Source organism: Pavona decussata, unplaced genomic scaffold (genome assembly GCF_977016875.1).
Source record: "Pavona decussata unplaced genomic scaffold, jaPavDecu1.1 SCAFFOLD_36, whole genome shotgun sequence".
Classification (NCBI taxonomy): domain Eukaryota; kingdom Metazoa; phylum Cnidaria; class Anthozoa; order Scleractinia; family Agariciidae; genus Pavona; species Pavona decussata.
The window spans coordinates 691,867-718,872 of record NW_028145458.1 but is presented as its reverse complement, the minus strand read 5'-3'; the positions used below and the strand labels follow the sequence as shown (position 1 = coordinate 718,872).

General features: G+C 38.8%; 1 protein-coding gene across 3 annotated transcripts; it reads left to right on the top strand.

Moving 5' to 3' along the window:
- The first annotated feature begins 396 nt into the window (after positions 1-396).
- LOC146484224 (cadherin-like and PC-esterase domain-containing protein 1) lies at positions 397-25,552 on the top strand. Of its 3 annotated transcripts, none has more exons than XM_085105022.1 (23): positions 397-1,033; positions 4,101-4,361; positions 6,682-6,766; positions 8,077-8,245; positions 9,424-9,586; positions 10,431-10,609; positions 11,111-11,183; positions 11,992-12,135; positions 13,266-13,370; positions 13,909-14,066; positions 14,345-14,376; positions 16,170-16,199; positions 16,670-16,859; positions 17,950-18,130; positions 18,629-18,752; positions 19,594-19,730; positions 20,103-20,159; positions 20,574-20,740; positions 21,544-21,645; positions 22,190-22,277; positions 22,879-23,025; positions 23,631-23,871; positions 23,927-25,552. In XM_085105022.1, the coding sequence occupies exons 1-22, from the start codon at positions 701-703 to the stop codon at positions 23,811-23,813; spliced, it is 3,108 nt and encodes a 1,035-aa protein (XP_084961148.1). In that variant the 5' UTR covers positions 397-700; the 3' UTR covers positions 23,814-23,871; positions 23,927-25,552. The 3 variants fall into 3 exon arrangements, with proteins under 3 accessions (XP_084961148.1, XP_084961146.1, XP_084961147.1); XM_085105020.1 differs by having other exon boundaries at positions 10,428-10,609; XM_085105021.1 differs by having other exon boundaries at positions 10,428-10,609; positions 23,631-23,902; positions 23,957-25,552.
- The last annotated feature ends 1,454 nt before the right edge of the window (positions 25,553-27,006 follow it).

Sequence of the window (27,006 nt, the reverse complement as noted above, 5' to 3'; positions counted from 1 at the left end):
ATCCCAGTTATAGACATTGAAGTTGTGAAAAGTAATTGCTTGGGCCAATTCTCGACAATTTAACTGTGAAATATCTCCAGGGGCCCGTTGCCTCGCAGCCGTTTTTTGGGCTGTCACGCAGGGTTGCGTGACATCCCAAAAAAGGGGAGACTAGGTCCAGCGGCGATGCAGTCCTTTTATCTGCTGAGAAACAAAGTTGAAGAAAACTTGAAAATCCGAAGACAAAAAAAATTAATAATCGCGGAAAAAAGCAGTGGGATAACCTGCCGCTGTATCCAATGGAAAACCTTTCTTGCTTGATCGCTGTTAACGCTCCCTCCCCTCCCCTCCATCCTCCCCCCCTTTCGACGTCGCCAACAGGGCCCTGGGTACTAACGCCTGGGAGTTTTCGTACTTCAATCATTCAGTGAACAGTGTGCACAACTGAATTGGTATGCTGCATAAATCATTCTACGTAAATTAAGTAAACCACTAGCCGCTAGAGAAGAGCTCAGTCTAAGCTTAGCAGCTGTGAAGAGGCGAAAGAGGATACACCAGAGCTGTCATATGGCATCCTTGTCACACAAAGATACAGTTTGTACTCGCCCTCCATTCTACTATTAAATGGGGCCAATTACATCCAGGACGAACGAGCTTTATGTACGAGATGGCGGCCCAACTGTTGAGCTTCAAGTAGGCTTTGAACGGAGGTTTAGACATAATGCCATTATTGCGCCCCTGCTGCAAGCGGAAAATTGTCGTGTTGCTGCTTTTGATTACAACTGTGTCAGTGATATGGACATGTTGGATTGGAAGTCGACTCCAAAGTCATCGTGAAATTCCAGTTGAAGTATTTCAATTAGCGGAAAACAGTAGAACTCCTGGAAACCTTGAAAAGCTTAATAGTTTGCGGATAAATGGAATATTTGGTCAGGACAAGGAGTTGAGCTATACAAAGAGTGTCCTCGAGAATTATCCCACAGATTCTATTACCAGAAAGTCAAAGGTGTCGGATGGGATAACAGACAAAGCATTGCTACAAAGACTTCAAGAGGTAAATATTTATTTAATACATATAACCTTATTTACTGCCTAATTGCATCTTGCAGCTTGTAACTGTCGCAAATCAAATAGACACTTTTGGATTGTACTGGTTTGTTGCTCTCATATTTCTCACTTGCTTTGTTTCAGAAGTGAACTTAATTAATTTTTTAATACCCGCCATTACGTTGAAAAGCCATTCATTCATGTAAAGTTTGAATCATGTTCCAAGGATTGTATTGTTCGGCACAAGATTTTCCCTTTACGACCAGGTATTTGTTTTTTTGAGGCATTTGTAATAAAGTTTTTTTCGTACCAGTAAAATTATGTGTGAAATGAGAATTGCATGGAACAAAAGCAAACTTTGTCAATTAAATAATTAAGAGGCACTAATGGGCTTATAGAAGAAATGTGGTTGCCGGGTTATAAATTATTGTCTTTTTCCTGTAATAAAGATGCAATATTTCTAAATCTTGTATTTTTTATCCAGAAATATTCTGTCTTGGTTATTTTTAATCAGCAACTTTAAAGTTATTTTTGAAATTTTACTTTTTTTAAGTGATGATGATAGATAATTCAATAAAAGAAACTTTATGATATTTTCAAGTTTGTTGTAAATATACTCCCAAATGTTTCATTTCTTTAATTAAATTGTGATGGATGAGATAAAATTGTCATGTCTTCTAAAGCTGGCCAATTTGAAAGTAATCAAAATTTGATGGTAGTGTAAATAATATATTACAGTGTTTTGTACTGAAAAACATTTTTGCCTTTAGGGTTGAATTTAAACTTGAACATTCAATTTATTATTTTATAGACTAAAGTCAGGGCTACTTTAAATTTGTACACTATTACATTTTTTATTGTTTTCTTTTGTTAATTTAAGATTAAAATGGAAACTTGAAGACAAGAAAAGACAACTATTTAAATAATAATTCATTTAACAGGAGTTTGTAAATCAGGGATAAGAAGGCAAATTAATCAAGTTGTTTTGGTTTATTATATAATTTATGATGGGTATGGCTCAAAAGAAGTCCTCAGAGGTGACTTCACTTGTCAATGAGGTTCAATCTTTCATTAATATGCTTACAATTATTATCTCCTTAATTTGGTCCTGGAAAAAACTTTGCTCATCAATTATGTGTGTGTCTGAGTGATTTTTTTTTTTATTTTTTTCAAAAAAAAAAAAAAATCCAAGAAAATCCGTTGATTTTAACTCTTTTACCCTTGGTAAAAACAAAAACAAAAAAAGAAAACCAAGAACGAAATCAAACAAAAATGTTTGTTAGTAACAGAGTGGCAGGGATGTTGTTTGACCACAGGCAATCTCGTACCCAGAGTCTTCAGGCTTTTTGGTCAGCAGGCCAACGCCGCGAAGACTCTGGGGACATCGAATTTTATCACCGCAGGATTTCTGCGGTAAAACAATGGAAACCGTTACAGAACAGCCAATCAAAAAAATTGAATTTTTTCGATGTCCCCAGAGTCTTCCCGGCGTTGCCCCGCTGACCAAAAAGCCTGAAGACTCTGGGTACGAGATTGGACCACAGGCTGTCATGGCTGGAAGCAACAATGGAGATGAATCCCTTCTCAGAGCTTTCTTTAGTTTATGACTTTCTTTGACAGGTTGGATTCGCTCTGACTGATGAAGGGCTAATGTTCGAAACATCAGCACTCAAATCTGAGATTTACAGTGGCCAATTTACCTTAAGTTATAGACTGTAACAATTCTTTTCAACCTGACAGCCTAATAGACCTGTAGTACTGAACTAGTTATAGCACTAACAATACTTACTTAGTTTTTATATATGAAAAGGGCAGATGATTTCAAATTGATTCTAAGGTACAAAAAAATATCTCATCACTTATTGTATCATACATTAAGAAGACTGCAAACAGGACAATAATTATTTTTACAGGGTGGGATAATTGGCCTCCATTCCCCATCTCTCCCTGTTCAATATTTGTAGTATGGCCCTGTTAACAAAGTACTTGTGATGATCAAGGTATTCAACCTTCACTACCACAACAAGTTGACATCTAATCAAGAGAAATAAATTATTTCAATCAAAAGAATTTACAGTGGATCATTGAACTCTATAAAACTCGGGTTACATATTAAGTTCATTGCCTTAACTCTTGACGCAGACTGAAGAAGTTTTTGCACAGTTTATGACTATGTGGAAAAAAAACTTAGTGAAGCCTATTTGAATCCAGAAAGAAACTTGTGGGTAACCATGCATTTTTCATGGATACTGTAATTAGATGACAAAAATTCCACAAAGCTTTTAAAATACATAACAACGTGTTGCAGTTTTTCCAAATTGAAGCCTATTGCAAATATCTTTGAAAAGTGTGTGGCTGCCCTTTAGAAGTTTTCTTTTGGATTCTATTAACCCTTGCTGAGATCTGCTTTTCTCCTGTTCAAAAATATCTTTGTATTAGTAGGTACCATCCATAAGGAACCCTGAGTCTCCCGTACCATCCCAAGATGCATAGAATGTATGTGCAGTAGCACAAGGAGGCACTCTCCTTAATGGAATGAGTCTGGTTTTATGATTGCTAACAGCTCATGGCGTAAAAAAGAGCTACCTAGTTGTTCATAATATTATTTTTTAATTGACATGTGCCGACATTTTTTGTGATTCTATCAGCGATCAGGTGCAAATCTTATCAGGAATCTTACAAGTTTCTTATTAAGTTTCTTAACAAGATCTTAGTAATTCTCTTATCAAGATGCTTGCCTTGTAAGAAACTTGTAAGATTCTTGTAAGAACCTTGTAAGAATCTTGTAAGATACATGTACTTGCAAGATTCTTGTAAGTTTCTTAAAAGAACTTGTAAGATATTGCAAATTCTTATAAGATACTTATAATAGATCTTAAGATGCTGTTTATGGTTCTTACAAGATTTTGTAAGAATCTCATAAGAATATGATAGAATTATTATCATACAGTTCAAGATTCTTATAAGATCTTGTAATAGTCTTACACAATCTTTTAAGATTCTTACTTGTAAGATCTTGCAAGAATCTTATAATATTCTTCCTGAATTTTCTAATTTGTTTGTTTTTCTTGCAGCTGGAAAAGAAGATATCTGATAGGCAGTTCAAGATTTTGCTTATCAGTCCCTCAGCCTCTCCTCAGGAGGAAAATGTGATACTCTTAAAACAGGCGTTTGATGCTCTTGGCTACAGAGGTATTTTGTTGAGAGATTCCTCAGAGATACCTTCATCCATGAAACAAGTGGATGGAGTTTGGTGTCTCCAAACAAAAACGGGAGGAAATGCTACCTCAGGCTGTTTTCAGAAGATGCATCTCAACTTTCATGGAAGTCAGAAGGTTTGGCACTGTACTTAAACATTTTTGGAGTATTTTATCTTCATATTGATGATTCAATTTTAATAACCCCACTTTTTACTAAGTGCTTTTTAATGAGTTTTGTTTTGTTATTATTATTAATTGGCCACTATTCAACCCCTTCCCCCACCCCTCCATAGTATGGCAAGGCAAGATCAACCGCTATCATTAATGGTCAATCTAGTTGGGGGGGGGGGGGGGACCTTGCCCTTCCTTGTTTTTTAGACCGAAACTGAGGCCAGTAGGACTGAGGCACTGAGATATATTTAGTTTCATGAAAAGAAGCAATTAGTTGAGCTTTCACGAGTGAGTCTCCAACTTATCTGAAGGTCAGGATCCACCACTGGTACTTTAGCTTCCTTAATTGAATCCTTTATTCTACTAGATCTCATTGGAAAGTAATTATAAAAAAATTATCATTATAGAAGAGGTGTGCCTAGAATGAAAAAGTGACATCATGATGTGTGATGGCATGTGCTACTAACAACATTTATGACAATGCATAGGTGGAGTTGGCAAATTTCATGTTTGCTTTCATCTGTTGACCTTGCCTTCCATTGTGCCTGGCACATTGAATCACAAGCTGTAATTATGAATTTTTTTAAAGGGGAAGTACCATGCAAATTTAATGTCACTTCAAAACCCAAAAATGTTTGTCTGTCAACAGAAACATAAAATAATTGTCTAGCTTTGTTATAAATTATCACCCTAGTGCAATAAAAGTGTCAAATAGTGCCTCTGGCTAGAGACAGAGGAGGTCGGAATGGATTGAAACTTGAAAAATGTTAGGCTAACGTTTTTCAAGTTCTCACCTTAGTGCAATAAAAGTGTCAAATAGTGCCTCTGGCTAGAGACAGAGAAGGTCGGAATGGATTGAAACTTGAAAATGTTAGGCTAACGTTTTTCAAGTTCTCGCATTTTTGTTTTCAAAATGTGCTAATACAGATCATGAGTTGTTCTTTTCAAGAATTGAGTTGATCTCTTTCCTCTGCTCTAAAATTGTTTTGAAGCTATGAGAGAGTCTTATTTCACCAGTTTTAACCAAACAGGTCAAAAACCCTATGACACTTCCCCTTTAAAAGAAGCCAAAAGCTATTTGCTCTTTGCTACTTTCTGACATTTCCTCGGCTTGTCCTTTAGCTCCTCAGATAAGGCAAATGGGATCATGTTTACTGTAGGTAGTGTCGGTCGACACTATCGGTCGGCACTCGGTCGGTGCTATCGGTCGACACTCGGTCGATATGTCGGCCGAGAAGGCGGTCCACACTCGGTTGACATATCGGCCGAGTGTGGGTTGAATGTCAGCCGAGTGTCGGTCGAGTATCGGTCGATATGTCGACCGATACTGGACCGACACTCGATCAACATCCGACCGATACTTGGCCGATACTCGGCCAATATCCCTCTTTTGAGCGTCTTTTTATCGGCCGACAGTGTCGGTGATCTACTGGTAAACTATCGGGAGCTATTGGTAGACTATCGGCGAACTATTGGTGAGCTATCTGTCGACTATCGGTGAACCATCGGCGAGCTATCTTTGATGTAGTGTTATGGTGGTACAGAAAAAGCGTTGTGGTTTTTTTATATCGACGCTTGAAAGTAAGATATCGACACAGCATCCATGGAGTGTTGGGCAATTAACAACCGACATATCGACCGAGACTCGACTGACACTTGGTCGGCTGAGTATCGACCCGAGTATTGGTAAGGTATCGGCAGACTATCGGTAAAGTATCGATAAGGTATCGGCTGAGTGTCGACGAGACTAAAACCGTATCGGTCGACACACACATCCGTCGATATATCGGCCGATGCTCGACTGATAGTCGGCCGATGCTCGACCAATATTCGACCGACACCCAGTCGAATGGTGGTCGATATGTTGACCGATATATTGGCTGAGTGTTGGTCGATATGTCAACCGATAGTGTCAACCGACACTACCTACATTAAACATGATCCGGCAAATGTACTGGTTAAAATTTTATACTATATTTAGTAGTGCATAGTTACTTTTCAACAATTATCACAGCCAACTCTCACCTTGCGGACACCTCACCCTTATGATAATACAGACAGCAGCTAAATGCCTGGCAAAAATAAATTGCACAACTGATATGTTTGACTGAAATAAATTCTCACTATTACAGACTCTCGCTATTAAGGTCACTAACTTGTGGTCCTGAGGATGTCTGCAATAAAGAGAGTTGACTGTATTATACATGTACATTTGGTAAGCTTGATTCCTGTCAGTCTGCCATAAATGATTAAGTTATCTCAGTGTTCTTGTTGTATCATTCAGGTCTCACCAGTTCCAGGTATTGAAAAGCTTCTTCTTAGGAATGATGGCTTCTGTTATTTAATGTCTGCATCCAAACAAATCCCAGGTAAATCCAGATTTAATTCACCATTGAACAGTTACACCATTTATAAGCACTAGAGACAAAGGCGTACATGTCCCATTTTAAGTAATCTCCCATATGTTTAAAAAAGGTCATGATCCAAAAGATCCGCTTTAGCCTCCAGTACCACCTTAACTCGATTACATCCTGAATTTATTATTAATTTTTAGAAGATTAGGGGTTTTAAATAAAATAAAAAAGAAAAACACTAAAAGAATCAGACTAACAAAGGACTAGAGGCGTACAAACTCTTGAATGCATGGAGGCTCAGTAGATGTTCTGAGTGGAGGGAAGCTGCAAGGTCCATTAATTTACTTTTGCTGTAATGTAAATGTAGAAGTTTGAGCTCTGCTAGCAGAATGCGGAATAATTGGAGTGGATAATTTCAATGTACAGTCAACTCTCACCTTGCGGACACTTTGCTATTATGGACACCCCGATAATACAGACAGAAGCTAAATTCCCGGAAAAAATATATTACAGACATTTGACTGAAATAAATTCCGGCTATTAAGGACTCTCACTATTAAGGACACTAACTCAGGGTCCAGAGGATGTCCGTAATAAAGTATACCTGCCAACTTTTTCTAAGATATAGGCGTGAGATTTTTATCCTGGGAGTGCTGGGATTTTTGAAGACGACACGATTATTTCCGAAGATTCCCGAAGAATTCCGAAGTCTTCCGAAGACGTCCGAGGTCTTCCGAGGAGGTCCGAAGTCTCAGGACGCGTATAGACGCGAGCTCGCTCCCAGTGCTTTTCACCTTCAAAAATCAGAGATCGCGAGGACGGTATTGTCATTTATTCCTTTTGCACATGGTTTTCGTTCTAACATGGGTCTGAGTTAACATATTTTTGGAAATTGTGTCAAGCAAGACGGCAACAACTCACATTTTTCAATCAAGCGTGAGAAATTGGCCCGCAAGCGTGAGCCGGCGTGAGATCGAAGTTTTCAACCCACAGGCGTGAGACTCACGCCTAAGGCGTGAGAGTTGGCAGGTATAATAAAGGGTTTTTTCACCTCCCAATTTGCATCAGTAAGCAAAACACCTTTTGCCAGAGAAGCAGATTGAGAAACTAGTGAGCCTAATCATCCGATATGCTACATTATAGACAAATAAAAATCATGAATCAGTATTTTTACAGGAACCGCACGCAAGTAGGTAAGGTATTATAAGTAAAGGGATTGGATAATAATCATTCAATCCCTTTACTTATAATACCTTAATACTTAGCTGTATTATTTAATTTGCAGATTATATTAATTTTTGTTAAATAGGTATTTTGTCTTGCAGCTCTTCAGGGCAAGTTCAATTTGTCACCTCTTTGCTTTGTGTTACCGGCCCAAATAGACATGTTTCTTCATGAGACTAAAAACGACAGAAGCCGATCATTTACTCTGAAGTCTCTTGGATCAGATGTTACACCAGTGCATAACTGGGGAGCTACCAACAGAAACAGAATGTACTTTTCTTAGTTTGTAGTATTTATTATTGAGTAAACAGAAAGGTATCTCCCTAAAATGATTAGTTAAATATCAAGCACAGAAGAAAGTTCAATAATTTTTATTCCTCGAAACCTTGTGGACTTCCCTGTCAGGCAGCATTACCTGAAGGCTTCTAAGCCAATGCCAGAGGTCATTACTAAGTCAGAGAGTCCAAAACATCTTAATAGTAGCTGAAGGCAAATTAAATTTTTAAGAAACAACACAACAGTTTTGAAGACAATAGGGACTTGAAGAAACCGCGACGGCAACGGCAATGAAAATGTCGCTTGGGAATTTAAGTTTGGATTACTTCTTATACTTTGCGATTATTCCAGTTCTTTCAACTTGTACAATGTGGACGAACTATTCAGTAACAGAACAGGTGGAAAAACGTTCAAGCTGAGACAGAGAATGGAAAATTTACCATGGTCATGTACTCACATTCTCCACAAAACCTCAAATTTGGTCATTTACATTGTTGTTTGGTTGGACATGGTGAAGAAATGTACCAAAGCGCATTTGCAGGGCCTTCCTTTTTCTCATTAAATCCTGTTGTTTTGTGATGTTCTCATTGCTGTCGCTGTGGTAGTTTCTTAAACTCCCCCTAATGTTTTGACAAATGCCTGCTTTGTTTGCATTGGTTCAAATGGAAAGCTCAAGTTGAATAGCCATGCCTTGAGTGCTGACCGTAATTTTCTCAAGGTTTAGTCCACTGAAGATTTGAGCTCTTAAATTAACATATCTGTACTTTATAAATTACTTGAAAGGAAATATGATGTAATATTTTAAACCTAGTAAAACATACAAGAATGATGTATTATTCAGTAATGACACAGGCAAACCTGGAAAAAGAAATTCTAAGTGCTCCTATCAGAAGTCAAACCCAAGACCTTCTGATTGCTAGTTCGGATGCTCTACCACTGAGCTACAGGAGACTCGTGGGTTCATGTTTGTCCCATGAACCTAGTTTAATGAGGAATTAGCTCCCACGAGTCTCCCGCAGCTCAGTGGTACTGAGCATCCGAACTAGTAATCGGAAGGTCTTCAGTTAGGTTTGACTCCTGATAGGAGCACTTGGAATTTCTTTTTCCGGGTTTGGCTGTGTTATCACTGAATGATACATCATTCTTATAAATTACCTGTTTTCATTTCCCAGAGAACGACCATTGAAAGGCGTTTTACAGTTGTATCCATCAGATGTGGTATTGATTGAAGACAAGCCTGCTTTAGTACAGCTGTATGTTCTAGTTACTTCAGTATCTCCTCTCAGAGTTTACAGACATAGTGAGGGACGCATACTTTTTGCAGGTAGAGAGCAGGTATGTGTACACTATATGCAGTTTACAGTGCTCAGTGAATTTTTTGTTGGCATTTTGTCACATGGGACACTGAAACCCTCCCTCCAAACCAGAGCATGTTCAGCTGGATTTTGCAACTCTATTCTAGATAATTTAGACACCACAACTCCTACCCTATCCCAAACTTGCTATTTTCTAAATTTTTCATACCATTGATCAGTATCCTGGTTAACTACTAAATGATACCCTATCCGAGACCAAAACTCTTTGATCACCATAATATACCCTGTTCCAGACTACACTGCTTTAAAACCATACCCTTCACGACGTCACAAATAAGCTTATAGTTGGGAGTGCCTGACTCCCGCCCTGGGTCCTCTATTGAGCCACATATTCTAATTAATAAGTCCCCTGTTTAGGTCATAAAAAAATGCATTCCCTCATTCCCCCTTCCTCCTCAATAACTGATTTATTAATTAAAAATGAATTTCATTTTTATTTTATTTAAATCAATATTGAAATGAATTTTACCTGCTTCTGTTGCGGCTGAATGCTCAAGCTTCAAAATTTTGTTAGCAGTTTGTTGAAAGAATATCTGTCCTTTTATGTATGGAGAGTTGCGTTCTCATTGAATTTCAATTACCAGTTTAGTGTCTCTTATATATGATTGACACAAGACTTTGACACGGATAAATCCAAAACCCCTGAGCCCCTCCGCTTTTGTGAGATCTAAAATAAGTAAGTCCCCAGGGGCCTTAAGAGCCTTAAGAGAGGAGTAAGCTTATTAAGCTTGTTATTGCTTTCTTTAATATTTCTATTCATCTAACACTAAATTTCTAACCAATATACTGTCTTTACCAAGGAGACTTCTCATAAATGGAACCTTGAAAAGTTTTTTCAACACCTGACAACTTATTTTGGTGAAGACAAAGCCAATCAAGCAATTAAACAGATGGATGAACTTGTAGTGAAAATGTTATTATTACTGGAGCCATCACTGTTTACCTTCTTCACGAGTCTAACCTTGGGAAAACAAATGTTCAGGTACGTTGTTTTGACACTTTTTGGTGATCCTGAACAAATAGCTACAAATAGAACCCAATTTTTTTTTAGGGGGGGGGGGGGGTGAGTGGGGGGCAAATATTGATCTGTTTTAAATTTACAACTTTTTATTTAATGGAACATATGTAGTTTGAGATTACTGAACTTTTTAATTTACTGTATATGTGGTTTTAGTTAGATTTGAGGTTGTATTTCATCATTTAATAGGGTTGTAGTGAAACATATCTCCAAAACAATTTCAAGTGATCATGTTACATTATGTTGCCTCAGAACTGAGATGTCCATACATTCACTGATGCCTGTCCCACGAAAAGTATTTTGGGTTTGGACCCTCCACCCCCTGCTGACCTTCCAAGGGGGAGGGGGATGGTGTATGAAACTTTTCTGGAATTGTACATGTACACTGTGTGTTTGGTCTATTCATTACAGTATTTATTGATTTCATCCATGTTTTAACTGAGTGTTTGATGGATCCACTTTCAGGTGTAAGGGATGCTTTCAGCCCCTTCAAATAAGTTTTGCTTTCAACTCAGCACTTCATCCTTTTATTTTAGAGGTAAGTAGTGAGCGAAAAGGATCCTAATCTGTTTTTGCCCCTTTAGAATGTAGATTGATTGTTGATTTTGTTATTGTGTATTGGTAATCAGTGAAGACTCGTCCAGCTGCCATCCCCATTAATGGCTAAATTGTGCAAAACTGTTGTACAATCTAAACAAGAAAAGTCACTGTTTTAACTTCTGAATGCGTGCATGTGCAAGGAATGAGTTTTCATAATGTGGGAGAAATGTCACTCGGTCGATTGGTCGATGGGTTGCAAAACTTACATGCATGCGCATGCGTCTTTAAAAAGCCAACCATTTCAAAGGCTCCAAACAATTTTCAAAATTAAAACAATCTTAAATATACAGAGCTGTTCAAGGAGCTCAATCTTGCTGAGGGGAACGGCTAAAAATCGAAGCGGCATAGGATGAGGAATAAATGCCCGTGAAGCCCCTTATTAAGCCTTTATGGCTTATATTTTGAGTTCTCGGCCAACCAAACACAATGCGAACAATGTTTTATACCTTGCCTCTATTTACTTCTGCATTTACAGGAGCCTTTGATTTTGAAATGTAATTATTGAACCTAAAGTGGAATGATTATTACTCTGATTATCAATTAACTGAAGAAAAAATTGTTTGGCACAAAGTGGTGCAATACTCAAAAGCCAGAATAGATTGTAAATCATCTATATGAGAATAAAGTAGCAGTTTGATTGGGAAGAAGAAAGTAATAACCTCTGGGACCAGAGTATTTCTGCATATTTACCCAGAGTTCATCTTTTAGTGTATATCTTAATTTGGTATAATATTTGTCCTTTCAAGGTGAAAGCTGCTGCATTTGAGAACGTTTCGCCTGGAGTAATTCAAGACACTGTCAATATGTTGTTTAACACATCTTCAGTTCCATTGTCCAATGATATATATCAGAACTTGCAAGTGTTATTACAAACACCACAGGTTGTCAAGGTAATGAAAACACATGTTAACTAGTTCATGTAGGCTGTTTTAAAGGCCCTTCTAATGGTATTATAGTACTAAAACTTTGTTTTTTACAGTATGTTCTGAAGCAGGGTTCATGTGTTAAGTCTGTCCCCACCATAATTCACTTTACCTTGCACCGCCATATTTTTGCAACTGAACCAATGAAAGAAGCCTGGCTTTGATATCCCACTTTCTATTTTTCAAGTCATCTGATTGGTAGTTTAAGGCAACCGGAAGCCCTCAAACTCATCAAACTAATCAAAAGCTTGTCGAAAAGATGTCAAAACTTAGTCAGGAGGCTTCGGTTTGACGCGCTTGACTGTAAGTACTTGGTGGGGGGAGGGGGACATTTCTCTGTATAAACAGTGTGAAGATTCTAGACCACAGAGGGTATGGTTTACATATAACTCTTCCCAGAGTCTCCGTGACAGTTGGATTGAATCTCCTGGTCTCCCATACGGGTCCAAAAATTGGACAGAGAAAATTGACTTTGATTGTTTCTCTACAAATATAGACTAAGAATTTGGCCCTTCATTCTTCCAAAATCCCCCACATTTGGGTGCTTGTTCTTGCATCTTTCACCCAACCCATTACAGACATTTACAGAAACCAAAGGAAATGGGTTGATTTTGTGGAACAGTGGGAGGATTTTTTTTTTTGGGGGGGGGGGGGGGGGGGTTGAGGGGTTGGTTGTATTTTGGGCTATATTTTATAAGGAGTAGATTGATTTGGGATTTGGGGTGGGTTTATATATAGTAGGAAGGTAGTGGTTAAGCTGTACAGTGTAGTGTCCAGATTTCAGATCTCCAAGGGATGGTATCTTTGGGTTTTTTAGCCATTTTTAGTTTGACGCTTCGTCATATATTTTACTATTTGTACCATTTTAGACTGAATTTGGGTATGATTTTCCCCATGGGGGAGGGGGAAACTCATATGAACTTTACAAGGGTGATTGTTGTACCTCTTAGGGAGGTGGGGGTGGAAGTATTTGAGCACTGGTATGACAAAGATCGGTAAAATTTAAAATGACCACCTTTAGAGCTATGGCTGTGCCTTTTAAAGCACTGAACTGATAAATATGATAAATATGAATATGAATTATTTTTGTTTAATAGAGCAGCCAACATGGACGAGTAATGGAAAAGCATTTAACAGATGACCTACTTGAGTATTTATTAGAAACTAAACAAGAATCACTTCACAGAGGAAACTTTAAGGTGGTATGTGCTTGTTGTGTAGCAAAAAGATGGTTGTGTCCATATCATAACTTGTAAACACTGGCAGATAAGCTGTGCCCTGAGTTTAGAACTGAAGCTTGATCATATTTCAGGAAGAATGTTTTCAAAACAACACCACCATATAGAGAGCAAGCTAGCCTTGAACCAGCAACTCTCCGATCTTCCGATTGTCTGATTGAAAGTCTAACCACCATACCACCACTCTTCTAGGTTGAAAGATTAAAGCATGTACAAGTTAACAATTATTCCATGACTGCGTGTTAGATACAAGATGATAGATAGCCAACGAGGTGCACAGCGCTGAGTTGGCTATAATCATCTTGTATTCAACAAGCGCGAGTGGAATAACTGTTTTATTAAAAACAAGCACGAAAACTAACTAAATTTTGCTGATTTGGTGATATTTTTTTCCTCCTGATGCATACGCTTACCATCGTTGTGGGGCACTAACCAATCAAAACCCTGGGACTCCGTTATCCAATGAGTCAGTTTTAAATAATGTTTTCTTTTTCTTTCACAGCTTTACCCAACCTCGGATGACATCAGTTACAAGGCACTGATACCTGCATTGATTGACACTGAAACAGAAGTGTATTATAAACAGAGGAATGATCTAAGGACACCCAATGTACATGCTTTTTTAACATTTTTTATTGCACTGACATCTACAAAAACTTGGTAAGTCAGTTTATAATAAAAGAACTGTTTAAGTTCTCACTTGCTTATATTGAACCATGGTTTTTGTTAAAAAGTATGGACCTTGAAAATGACATAAATATGAAATGTGAAGCAAAGTTTTGACAGTTTTTTTGGATTGTCACGTCTTTGAAAATATGAAATATTGAACTCTCAAAATAACATTTTCAGAGGACCATCTTCAGCTCAGACAGTCAAATTTATAAGATTTTTTTTATAAGATGACACTTTAAAACCTAACTTGTCGTGGATTCTTTCAGGGCACATGGAGGTGTTAGTGAATCAACTGCAGGTTTGTTAGAGTTTTTCATGCTGTGTTGTTTGGATAATTTTGGCACACATTTTTTTATTAACGCGATTTTAATTTGTAACACAACAAATATATATAGAGAGCGGTTTTCAATTGAGTGTCGAAAGTAATTTCGCGTTTGCTTTGGTTTTACTTTACTACGCTCTGTGATTGGTTAACAAAACTCGCGCCACTTTTTCAACCAATGAGAATCCAAACCAAAAACAATCGTGTTTTGGCCGCACGCGTTTTCCCGCGCTTGGCGCCGGTTACATGTATTTGCTTCGAATTCTGATTGGCTCGTAGTGTTGTTTACATCTTTAGCGATTGGCCAGGGTAATTACTTTGGTTTTGGTTTTACGACACTCAGTTGGAAACCGCTTTAATGAACAAAGTAAAATAGTGAACAAAGTAAACTTATAACAGCCAAAAGGTCAGTAATTATCCCCTCTCGCGTCATATGAAGTCGGTGAAGTGAATTTTTCAAACGCATGTCTCCAGCATTTGAAATGGTTGCTTGACTCACGGGACAAGTGTTGTGATTGTGTGCAATCCGGAGCCCGGTTGTTCGAAAGCCGATTAACACTAATCCTCGACTAAAAATTAACCGAGGTTTTTATCTCGCTTATTTTAAATGTTTTAAAGAGCTAATTTTAAGCTAATCATTAAATGGTAAAGAAAATTCTAAGTCAAAACTAAAGGATAAAAATCTTTTGAAAGAATCTATTGAAACTTGAATCAAAGTTTATGTTAACCCAGGATTAGCTTAACCTGACTTTGAACAACTTGGCGCGGGTTCTTCGAAGTCCTGACGCACGTAAAAAGTGACCGCTACACAATGTTCGTTGGTTATCCTCGTGATCAGTTGTGGAATTCTCACATCATCTTGATACCATTCTCTGGTTGAAGCTGCTGTGATGGTGAACGCTTTTAGTTCTGTCTGCTTGTCTGAGTAGAATTGTGGATTCCACAAACGAACCCTCAACTCATAAATATAAGAGTCAAATTGGCTCCCATCCATGTCAAATTCAGCTTTGTTGTAATCACTCAACCCTTTGTTGGGTCGAGGAAAGGCATTGTACCACGCGACTTGGGTGCCAAAGCATTGTAGATTTCGACTAACGAGTTGTAATATCATGGTGGAAACTTAAACCTCTCTAGGTAATTCGATGGTAAATCAGAAAATATTTAGCGCTTATTACTGCTCATATCTATGTAATTATATTCTGTACATCCGTATGTCATGTTAGCAAGAAGCCAGCGTGACTGCTGAAAACAAGTGCTAGGAGGTTTAAATCCTTTTCCGAGTTATGAAGACATTTTTTAAGGTGGTGGATCGGGGTGCAGACAAAGACGACCATGATATTTTTTGTAGTCCGGTGGGTCCTGTCCAAGTACTATTGTTATGACGGTTTCTCTTAGTCTGAAATCAGGTCGATGGTGTTAAATTGTAAGCTGTGCTCGACACATTGTGGAGTACCTCCTGAGGTTACTCAGTGGCAATTATTTCTTTCCCACTTTAAAGGCTAAATCAGCTGTCAAAAAAGTTCTAAAATAATTTGAAGGCTCAAATAATGTCAAAATAATAGACAAACAAACAAATATACGATCAAGAATTTAACATGCTTGTACTTCCACAGTTAGTGGACAGCGTCTTTCTAGATTGCGAGCAGTCTTTTATTTTTCTTTTGCTTCACGGTACAATGCTTGTTTTGTATCTGTAGTTTTTGGTTGCTACCAGTCAAGTTAAAAATGTATTGATCCCTTGTGATCTGCCTTTTTTTTTAAACTTGTAGATTCAGTGAAGAAAGCTATGTGCAGTCATGGTAAGACTTAAAATGAAAACGGACTTTTATTTTCACTACAAATACTATATAAGTGTTAACAATATTACTATGTAAGTTCACTATGTAAGTGTTTCCTGACATTCGTACCAGACAGGAAGCAGTGAGCTATTCCTCTGTTACCTATGACTAACTGTAACTACCACTTAGTTTCGCAATAATATTGCGGGCGACAGCAATTAGTGTCAATAGACAGTTATAAGTGTCGGTCGATCGGCAGTTGTAAGTGTCTATGGACAGTTCTAAGTGTGCATCGACAGTTACTCTTTTCGACGGTTATAAATGTCGACAGGCACTTGTCAATGGACATGCAGTTATTTTTGATACTTAAAACAATTGACACTTAAAAGTGTCGAAGAGCGAAAAAGAAGCGATACTTTCGATGGCCTGAGGAACAATTTTGTATTTGCCTTTTTTATGTTTAGTAGGTGAATAATTTTTGCTTTATTTAGACCCAGATGCTGATCCTGTTCTGATGGAGCTTCATTCTCGGCCGGCTGTTCTTCTTAAGCCCCGGTTCAGTAGTAATGTGTTCACTTATCAAACAACTGTGTCATTTGATACAATGGTGCTACAGATTTGGGGAAAGGCTTCCACCTGCCACTCAGATGTCCGAATCAACACTAAATACGAGGACACTCAGTAAGCGATAAAAATCTCTAGTGCAGCAATGTACTTCCGCTGTATACGTTCTGCGCATCTCGAGATACTCGGGTTTCCTATGGGTGGTACCTACTAACACAGGGATATTTTTGCGCGGTTTAAAACTATGCGGAGAAAGCAGAACTTAGCAAGTTCTCTCCGTATCCAAATTGAATTTTGGGGGTAACCGTGCATTTTTCAGAGATAATAAAGCTTCAATTTGGGAAAAACGCCATACATTGCTTTGTATTTTACTGTTTTTTTTTTAGAATAATTGGTACTTAATTATCTCTAAAAAATGCGTAGTTACCCCCAATTTTCTTTTTGGATTTCAATACCCCTTGCTAAGATCTGCTTTCGCCGCATAGTCATAAGCCGCGCAAAAATCCACAAAAATACTCTAGTCTTTCTAAGTAGGCACCGTCCTTAAAGATCCCATTTTAATATTTACACTTTCCCAGTCCCACCTATTGTTGTACTTAAAGTGCTTTACTATAAAACTCCACTCAAAACGGTGCAAGTCACAAACATCTCCCGGTACTGCTACTGTACGCACGCATAGTCGTTTCATCCCAATTCATGTCAAAGTTACCGAAGCTCGTAGGAGCATCTCAGGAGCTAAAACTTCCAAAAATTGTTTGAAGCTCACTTGTAAACTTCCAAACATCAGTGTACCTTTCAATAACATGTAGACTCTGATGTTTAAGATTCAACCAACTGTTCTGTTTTCCACTGCCGTCAACAAACTCGGCAGACCTCTTAGGAAACTAAGATGTTTGGCTCAGTGGGTTCGAAAGATCACATTCAAACGCTGGGATTGGCAGATTTCGATCCACTTTGTCGGTTTCTGTATTTTTGTGGTCAGTCATTCGTCTCCATTATTGTTATTGACGGCAGTTAAACCCGCAAACGGTTAGTTGGATTTTGAAGTTCAGTTCGCATGTTATTGAAAAGCGCAGTAATAAAGCTTACTCCAAACGTACTGTGGTGTACGTTTTTGTTGGGAAACGTCTTGATGTTCTTGTCATTTAAATGTAACGTTTGTTGCAATTTTCATTGCATTTAGTGACGATTTCTACATTTGTTTCAGCGCATCTAACCACTCTCTTGGTGTGGGCTGGAACAAGCTTTCCATATTTATAGTTGATACCAGCCAATCAACACCCGAGATAGTGACTATATACATTCTGTCCGTGTTTCGTGAAAGGCGCTCTGAGATGGAGAAGCCGTTTGATCAGGATTCCATCCATCAAGTTTGTGTACATCACCAGGTAATCAAGCATATATAGTCTGTATCAGTAAATAGAACAATAATAACAGTGCTATATCCATTTGTTGATCAAAGCATGTTTGTGCAATAAGAATAGGTGATTTTCACGTTGACATTATTTTATTACAACTACCAGAATCCTCTTCAATTTTTTCTTTGAGATTGAAATTTTGTAATCCCAGTGAGGGTTAGAGAACAGTCTCCCTGACATGCAAGAGAAAACAACAAACTGAAGGATTCTGATTGATAGCTCAGTTGATAGAGGTTTGATTGATCAATCAAATTGCTGGTAACTGTCAAAGGGAAATATAACTGATTTCAGTAAAAGCTGCGAATGTTTATTTTGCTGTTCGCTAACTAATGTTAATATTTTGCTCTCCCTTGATCATTTTAAAGTCAAACGAAAACCACTCTAACATGCTGAAAGTGTAACCGACTGGGTGTTTTCTTTTTCAAAAGCTTAATTGATTGCTTGTTTGATTGATACATTCCTTACTAGGAATGCAGCTTAAAGGTTTTTGCTAGCACGCCCTGTGGTCTTGAGAAGCTCTGGGAAGTAACATGGCCGGCATTTCTCCAGAAACAAAAGCAACTTCCAGTCTGTAAGACTGGTCATGAGCCAGGTGAGTGTCTTGGAAATAGACTGAACAGATTAGAGGAAAAGAATTGAACCTGGGGCCAGTTGCGTTGAACATGAAGTCGGGAGTTCAGCGCAGCCAAAATCGGGATATTAGCTAAAACTTTAGTGGCCCCTGGGACACGTTTCTCGAGAGTCCCGCTAACTTACCGGGCCCGGTAAGTGGATTTTTAAATGTTTTTTCGCTGATTACACAGTGATTACAGACATGGTACTTGCCCAGTGTTTCCATAGAATAATAAGATTTTAAAATTTAGTTTCCAAAGTTAACAAAAATTGACTTCTGTTAAGAAACATTTATCACCAAAGACACTTATATCGGGCCCGGTATGTTACCGGAACTTTCGAGAAACGGGCCCCTGGTCGGTACCCAAGAATTATTTTTTTCAAATAATCCTTCGTTTTTTTCTCTTTAATTTCACAGAGGGAGACCCAAATTACCGAGAGCGTAGATTATCGCACATGAGCCTCGATTGCCTGTAGCGTCTCTCCCTAGCTTGGGTGACAGGCGCATTCATAGCCTGTGTTTTATGCTTTTCCGTGGGTTTTGATGCAAAAAAGTTGAATCAAAACAAAAAGTTGGGAGAAGTGGAGAGAGGAAGGGGGAGGAAAGGAACTCGCGGCCCAATTTTCGCGCGGTTAAGAAGCCAAAAGTCCCCAAAACTCCGCAGAATCGCTTGACTATGCAGGTTAAGGCCATCCACCTCTCACAGCACAGTGTATTAGCTTGTTGTTTGTGTGGTAACTAGCCTGATTTTCTGGGGCTTGAATTGCTTTTGATGCGACTCAAATGTGGCGTGAAAATTGAGCGTAATCTATGTTGGCAGGTCGTTGGGTGCTGCCCTGTGCAAGTTGTGAGAACTCGAACAGCTGTTACTGGAGAGAGGCTGTCTGGGCGCCTCACACATGTCACTACAATGTATTATCAAGAGATGATACAAGAACATGTCTTGCTAACAAGAAGGTCAGAACATTTAAATGTCTACAGTGACCACTCTTCTCAGAAGATATAGTGTAAAAAAGAGGCATGACATAGTCATCGACAAGGAAATTTAGGTAGCAGAGTACCTTAAAATTGACCATTTTTTTCAAGACTTAAATTTTGTTATTTTCAGGTAACTATCAGGCAGGTTTTTCCTTTCCAAAACGTTGTACGAAAAAAGATTGTCTCTATGCAAACTACCGAAAAGTGCTCGTCATTGAAAAACGATCATGTTGGTATTGATATGTGGTCTTACACATACAGTCAGATTATGTGATGCAGTCTTTAGTGTCTCCGCATTCCCGCTTTTGATAAGCTTGTGTGTTTATGTTGCAAATTTCCGTTTTGTTGTAGATTCTTTTTGTTGGCGATTCCACCAATCGTGGCATCATGTACTACCTCATGGAGAAGGTAAAGAATTTATTCTTCAGACCCCGGTTGTTCAAAGAGTGGATGAGTCGCTATCCACCGGATAAAGTGTATTGGTTGAAGTACATTTTATCCGCTGGATGACGATTTATTCACTGGATAGAGTTATCCGCTTTTTAAATAACCGGACCCAGACTAAAGAACACTATAAACGCAAGCTGCTTTTTTTGTAGATTTTAGATTACATACATACAATGTTTCTAAGGTTAAACTTTCACAAAAATGAGTATTTTGAATTTAGCATGTTTACTTACTTGGGGGAACTGCGACACAATTGTATACGTATAAACTTTTGGGTGCTTCAGTTTGCTTTGCTTGTATCAGAATGTCCATCCAGCAGCCGTTATATATTGCATTCAGATTTGCTGTCTTACCAGTTTGGTCTGCTTCTTACAGCTGAATGGTTCTTTAAGGAAATGGGAAAAGACACATACGATGAAAATCTACAGTGACGAGTTAAATGGCCGTCGTACCTCCGTCAGCTTCGCATATTACCCTCAGTTCTGGTTGCCAGAAAACAAGAGGCCTGTATTTGTTAAAGCTCTGTACCAGCTTATTGCAAGGTAACTCCACTTCTACCATGCTTACCTGCGCTGTAACACTACAGAAAACGTCATTTTAGGACGGTGCCTACTTTTGCTACTGCGCATGCGTTCTGCGCATCTTGCGGGCCGGAAAAGCAGGTCGTGGCAAGGGTTATTTGAATCCGACAAAAGAAAATTAGGGGTAACCATGAATTTTCAGAGATAATTATGCTTCAATTTAGAAAATAATGCCTTACATTGTTTTGTATTTTGACGCTTTTTAGAATTCTTGTTGCTTAATTATCTCTAAAAAATGCGTGGTTACCCCCAATTTTCTTTTTGGATTCCAATAGCCCTTGCTAAGATCTGTTTTTCCCGCATAGTCATCAACCGCGTAAAAATACTTCGGTATTACTGGGCACCGTCCTTAACAAATTGAATTTGTGTTGTTCTAAAAGTTCTTTATGCCGATTATTTCATCTCATTCAATTTGGCCAAACTGTATTTGCACGAACGGTGATCCAGTCTTGGTGCGTTCACGTTCTCCATCAAACCTTGAATTTGAACATTTCACGGCGTAGCTTTGCAGAAAAACAAGCAAAGCAGTTTACCATAACTTCTGCCTAGAGCCATCGTTCTAGTTTCTCGTACGTTTGAATTTGTGACGTTATTGTTGCCGTTGTGAAATTTCAGCACACCATTTCGTCGTGTGCGGGCTCGAGTGATTGTGAGGGTAACGCCGGACAAGGTTGACAGTTAGAAAATTGAACTTAAACGAAGAGTAGTTTAATCAATATGTCCTCCGCACAGTGAAGCTAATTGTTTGTTGCTTTCCTTTTCAGGTTTCTTCCTCTCGAAAACAACAGTAACACGATTCTTGTGGTGGGTGGAGTGCAGTGGATGGGTGCTCAACATATCACAGAGACCAACAAGGCACTGACTAGGTAAACCAACTGTGCTTTATCTGTTGCCACAAATCTTTCCGAGTCGGCGCGTTGTCGTGAGGTGATGGGTCTTTCAGTGTACTATTCTGAAGCTTTCTCACGTCCCTGAAATTAATTGTTGCGTGTTTGTATGAATTGCAGTCCGCTAGTAAGTCAGTTGAATTATGGGCTGCAGTGAAAAAAGACATTTTGTGGTCGTGTTGTAAAACTAACGATTGCTCTGGCAACACAACCAACACCCACGAACCAATCAGAACTCGAAGTAACAAGTAACCGGCGCCAAGGGCGGGGAAATACGTGCGAGCAAGTCACGATTGGTTTTGGCTTCAGTACTTGTTGTTGGTTCAGTGAGGAAATGAATTTTAAGTCGACAGTTATAAATTTAGTTCAGTTGATAAACTCAAGTTTCAAACTCACCACAAAGCGTTGTTTCGAAACTCAATTGAAAGCTGCTGTTTATTTTTAAATGTGATTTTAGCTGCCATACATGTCTTGTGATTCAAACTGTAACGAACATACCTCACACCAGTTGCTTCCTTTTCAGCCTTGGTTTGAACGGCATCAAAGTGATTGTCAAGAGCCTAGGATCTGGATTTCACTTGCCTGTTTCAGGACTTCCTCGTTATGACTTGGTGAGTTGTTAAGGTAGCAGGTTACTTCGCCCCACCCACGAGACAATTCGTCTGCGCTGGTCAACTCACCGGCGCGAGCAAAGTTGCTGGAGCTGCTCTTAAAGTCAATTCACCCATACCGCATATGTTGTGTTAAGATTTGATTTGGTTAGGGTCAAGCAAAAAAGGCGTCAAAAAAGCGATTGGTTTTGTAACCAAAACAACAACTCTGCACGTGCATTACTCTTTTTGGTACATTTCTTTGCCATCACTGCACGACTAGGACGTGAAATTTCCTGATAAATAAATGATGGAGGACGTAAACACACGAAGAAGAATCTTTCTTTCTCTTTTTAAACTTGGGTGCGGTCTCCAAGAATTCATCTCCAGAAAATTTCACCTACATTTGACATTTAAAGCAAGTTGGAATAATTGCAACGACGTTTGAAGAAACGCGAATCATTTTAATGGTAACGTTCTCGCTGCCGTTGCCGTCGTCGTTGCTAAAGCTCCCTAATATTCCCTAATCGTGTGGGCGATTCGACTTCAGTGGTGGCGAAATGCGTCAGGGGAGGGGTCGGTTTACTTTAGCTAAGTCCAAGTCATTGCACTATATTTTTAGACAGGACAGCAGAGGACAGCTGAACGGAACCAACAGGTTATCAGTGCTGCCAAGCGGCTCGGTTATCAAGTGGTGGACACTTTTGGCATGACTGTATCAAGGTACAAGGACTTCCTGATGGGAAACTGTGGCTGTCACTTTCATAAGGTGACGGTGGATTTTATATGAGTAGCATAAAATGGTGTTACATTAACAATGCAATGGAACAGGAGCCTTGTGTTCGCTATCCTTGTATTCTAAAGTTCTTTAGATTCAGAAAGAAGAACCTTGTACGTGTTTAAGTTTCTTTGTAATGAAGGTCGCGGAATAAGAATATATATGAAGCATGTATGCGCACTGCGGTTGAAAGGTTATAATGAAGAAAGATTCTCGCAGTTATCTACGCAACCAAACTGTTGCGAAAAAAAAAAACCCTCAGGCTTGAACGGGATTCGAACCCATGACCTCTGCGATGCCGGTGCAGTGCTCTACCAACTGAGCTATCAAGCCAACTGGGAGCTGGTCATCTTGTGAGTTCGTAATATACCCGTGAAGGATGAATAAATGAATACGAATATTTGCTTGAACGGGATTTATTCTTCAGTTAAGGAGAGTTTAGGAGTGCCTTTCCCAGAGTATGACTTGAACTTCGTTGTTTTCTTTGTTTCTTTTTTTATCGGATACCGCCTTGCTTTCTCTTTCCGTAACCTACATGCCTTGAACAGCTGGTCAATACGGCATTTACTCACTGGAAAATGTAATGTTGTTTGCAGGTTGTAGATATGAGGTCATTAATAAAGGAAGAAGATGAAGTACCGTCACCACTGCTGGACAATATGGACCAGGATACGGCGGACCGTCTGCCCAGATATCACGTGATTGGACCCATCAACAGTGTGTACTCTGAGCTGGTGATAAATAACATGTGTAGCAAATCAACAGCGAATGCGGTTTAACTAGCACACACTGAAGGAGTGAAGATGTTTGAACTGTTGTTTGGTTTTATTAATTAGAGTTGATAGGGCAATTTAACTGTAATTGAACTGTTGTTTGGTTTTATTAATTAGAGTTGATAGGGTAATTTAGCCGCCGTAAAGAGAGTCGAGTGCTGACGTGTCGAGCGTTAGCCCTTCGTTAAAGCGAATCAAGGAATTGTAGCCTGGTTGTATGTGGTTTATATAGTGAGCAGTGGAGCTTACACTTTTGGTGGGAGAATGGTAACGTGGGAAACAAGAACAAATTAGTCGAATGAAATTTCGTGGGGATTAAGAGTCCAATTTGTTGGAAGATGAATTTTTTGTCAAAACTTTTGCGATTTTCAATGCCGTAACCATGATGCAGAGAAATCGGTGCCACGGACAGTGTTTGAACTATGTTTTGAAGTTTTGATTGATCACACCAAATCAATAAATGAAGACACAAAAGTAATGTAAGTGTCAGGTGGAAGCCAATTGAGCTGCTATGGGTTTACAATAATGAACCTGATTCCCGGACTCGGCGTCATATGTGGGTTAAGTTTATTGTTGGTTCTCGTCTTTGCTCCGAGAAGTTTTTCTCCGCCGGTTTTCCCCTCTCCAACACTTCTAAATTCCAATTCGATTTGGGAAGTGTCCCCAATGAGTGCTCTGCGCTAAAGAGATTGACACTTAAATAAAGTAATTTATTCATTTTTTTTATTTACAGCCTGCCTTTCGTAAAAACGAATTCACTCTGACGAAGGGCTAACGCTCTAAACGTCACCACTCGAATCTCTTAACGGAGGCCAATTTACTTTATCAACTCTGCTGATAAACCAATCTTTCAATCATATAAAGGTGGTCTGGGTATCAAAAACGTGCATATGGAGAGTCCAAGACGATTAACAGCAAGATATAAGTATGCTGTCTAAAGCACAAATGGGGAATCGAGGAGAACTTAATTAAATCGTATTTTTGAACTAATATAATTATTTTATATTAATTAATATATACATATGTTCAATTGAATTCAACATATTTTGTTTTTCCAAGATCATAGTATTTATATATATATTTCCCAAAGCCGTTTTATTTCAAGGATTTGTAGTCCTTGTGGTGTATATTACTTCTTTATTTATTGTATTCACAGATTAATATAATATATAACTGTCAAAAAACCCCAGCTGGTTCTAAATATTTGGCGCATATTTGTTGGACGAGATGGGTTAACACAACTGTGTTGATCACAATGTTGTCTTTTCCTTTCCTGGTTATCTTATCAAGCATGAGATACGGACGCTAAAGGCGTGAATTTATACCAGAAGCTCATAAATGGAAGTACCCATTTTAACCCTGACTGGGTCTTGGCCCATTGGATTATTGTGTAGGGAATTTATAGCAGTCACTAGTCATTACTTGAACATCACGGTGTTACTATTTGGTATGCGCAAACACAAGTTTCTGTCATCAGCAAATACTAAAGACTTTACGAAATAGAGTAGTGGAATCGATTAGTAGTAAAGCGCGAGGCGAACGCTTTGTTTCTCTTTGCCCGCGTGAAATTCAGTGCTAAAAATCTCTCATTTTTGGAATGCCTGCTCCTAATGCATGATGGGGACTTCTAGTTTTACTGATAACACACAGCCAACATGTCGTGAAAACAAAAGGAATTTTTTTTAAAAAAGAAAAAAATTGACATCAGTTGAAATAAAAGTGCGGCTGTTACAGTTGTTGTTGTTGTTTCACATTCGTTTAATTGATATCTGACCTGTTCACCAGCGGCAAACGAGTAAGTTGTACACTTTCGTTCTTGGGTTATTAATTCTAAAGCTGAAATGATTATCTTGCTGTGGGAATTTGCTCCCCTCTATCTAGTATAGTGGAGAGTCAACTGGTCGTCTACGCGCAAGCCATTTGGGCGCCTGATGCGGTGCTCAGGGGCGGACATATTGTGTACTACGTGCGCTGTTAATGTTCTTGTCAGTTTCAAAGACCAATCCGATTGGAAACTGCACTATAAAAATATTCACGGGAATCGCTGAATATTGTCAGTGGAGTATCATTTCTGAAGGCTTTTATACTCCATCCTCTCTTGCACATCAAAGCCTGCCTGGCATCAGTCTAGCAAGCGTTTTTGTTGCTTTTTCTGCGCATTAAACGGGATTTTTCATTTAATATTCCAAATTTCACGGCAAACCCTTGATATTCAGGCTACCGAGCGATTAGGAAGCCGGTCAATCGGAGGTCCTGCAGCTTACGATCAGAGTGACACTTGAACCCGGTTGCTTTAGCCCCGGTATCAAAGCCCCGGGCACGCTTGTTACACAGCCAGCTAATCGAGTTCTTGCCAGTTGGGAGTTTTCCCTTTGAATTATTTTGTTTCTAATTCGAATGCTTGTCCGTACAAGCACCCTGTGCTGTGGACATTAAGCAACTGGCAGATTTACTTCTGCGGAAAGGTTATAGTTCTGTTTAGTGAAATATCAAAAGTAAGTTGCAGAGCGTTACACGCGTACACTTCCTGGCGTTTTTGTGTCAAAAGGCGGGATACAAATGGCGTTTTAAAAACAGGCTAGCTAGATTTTTAGGAAAGGTACAATTGCTTGAAGAAGAGGAGCTTTACGTATACTAGCAGACTGAGCACTATTTCGTGCTGGACTGGCGAGGAGACTTGGAGGGAAGAAGTTCGAGCCCAATCTCCTTTCCTTCTAATTTGCGTCTCTGGAAATGGTGTTCGCTGCCTCAGGAAGATCACAACACAGCACTTTTATTTTTCTCGTTATTACACATACGAGACTGACTATTCTTGTTACCAATGTCGTCAATTAAGCCTTGAATTATTAAATTATTGCAAATAATAAATTAATTTATAAGGTCTAAATATAACTTTAAATAAACAAGAGAGGCTTTTTGGGGGTTACTAAAGTATTCCCGGCCTGGTTTCTCCGTCATCAACAGGCCAGCATAACCAAATCTAGTGCAATGATGCCATAATCACAGGTTTGAGACAGTGCTAGAGATTGTTTTCCTTTTTCGTCGCACTTAAGGAAGCGAAGGATGTGCTTGTCAGATGCTTTCTCTCCTGCAAAGTTCTGAATGTTGAAACAATGAGCGCAGCTGTCTTGTAATACGCTTTTATCAAATTTTCGGCTAAAATGCGAATCGAACTTTTAATTAACAAATTTACTTGTAC

What these genes read in the sequence shown, in the direction of transcription:
- LOC146484224 (XM_085105020.1), top strand. Translation starts at nt 701, where the DNA reads ATGCCATTATTGCGCCCCTGCTGCAAGCGGAAAATTGTCGTGTTGCTG. An exon ending in ACTTTCATGGAAGTCAGAAG is followed by an intron (nt 4,362 to 6,681) that starts GTTTGGCACTGT and finishes TGTATCATTCAG; the next exon opens with GTCTCACCAGTTCCAGGTAT. An exon ending in AAACACCACAGGTTGTCAAG is followed by an intron (nt 12,136 to 13,265) that starts GTAATGAAAACA and finishes TTTGTTTAATAG; the next exon opens with AGCAGCCAACATGGACGAGT.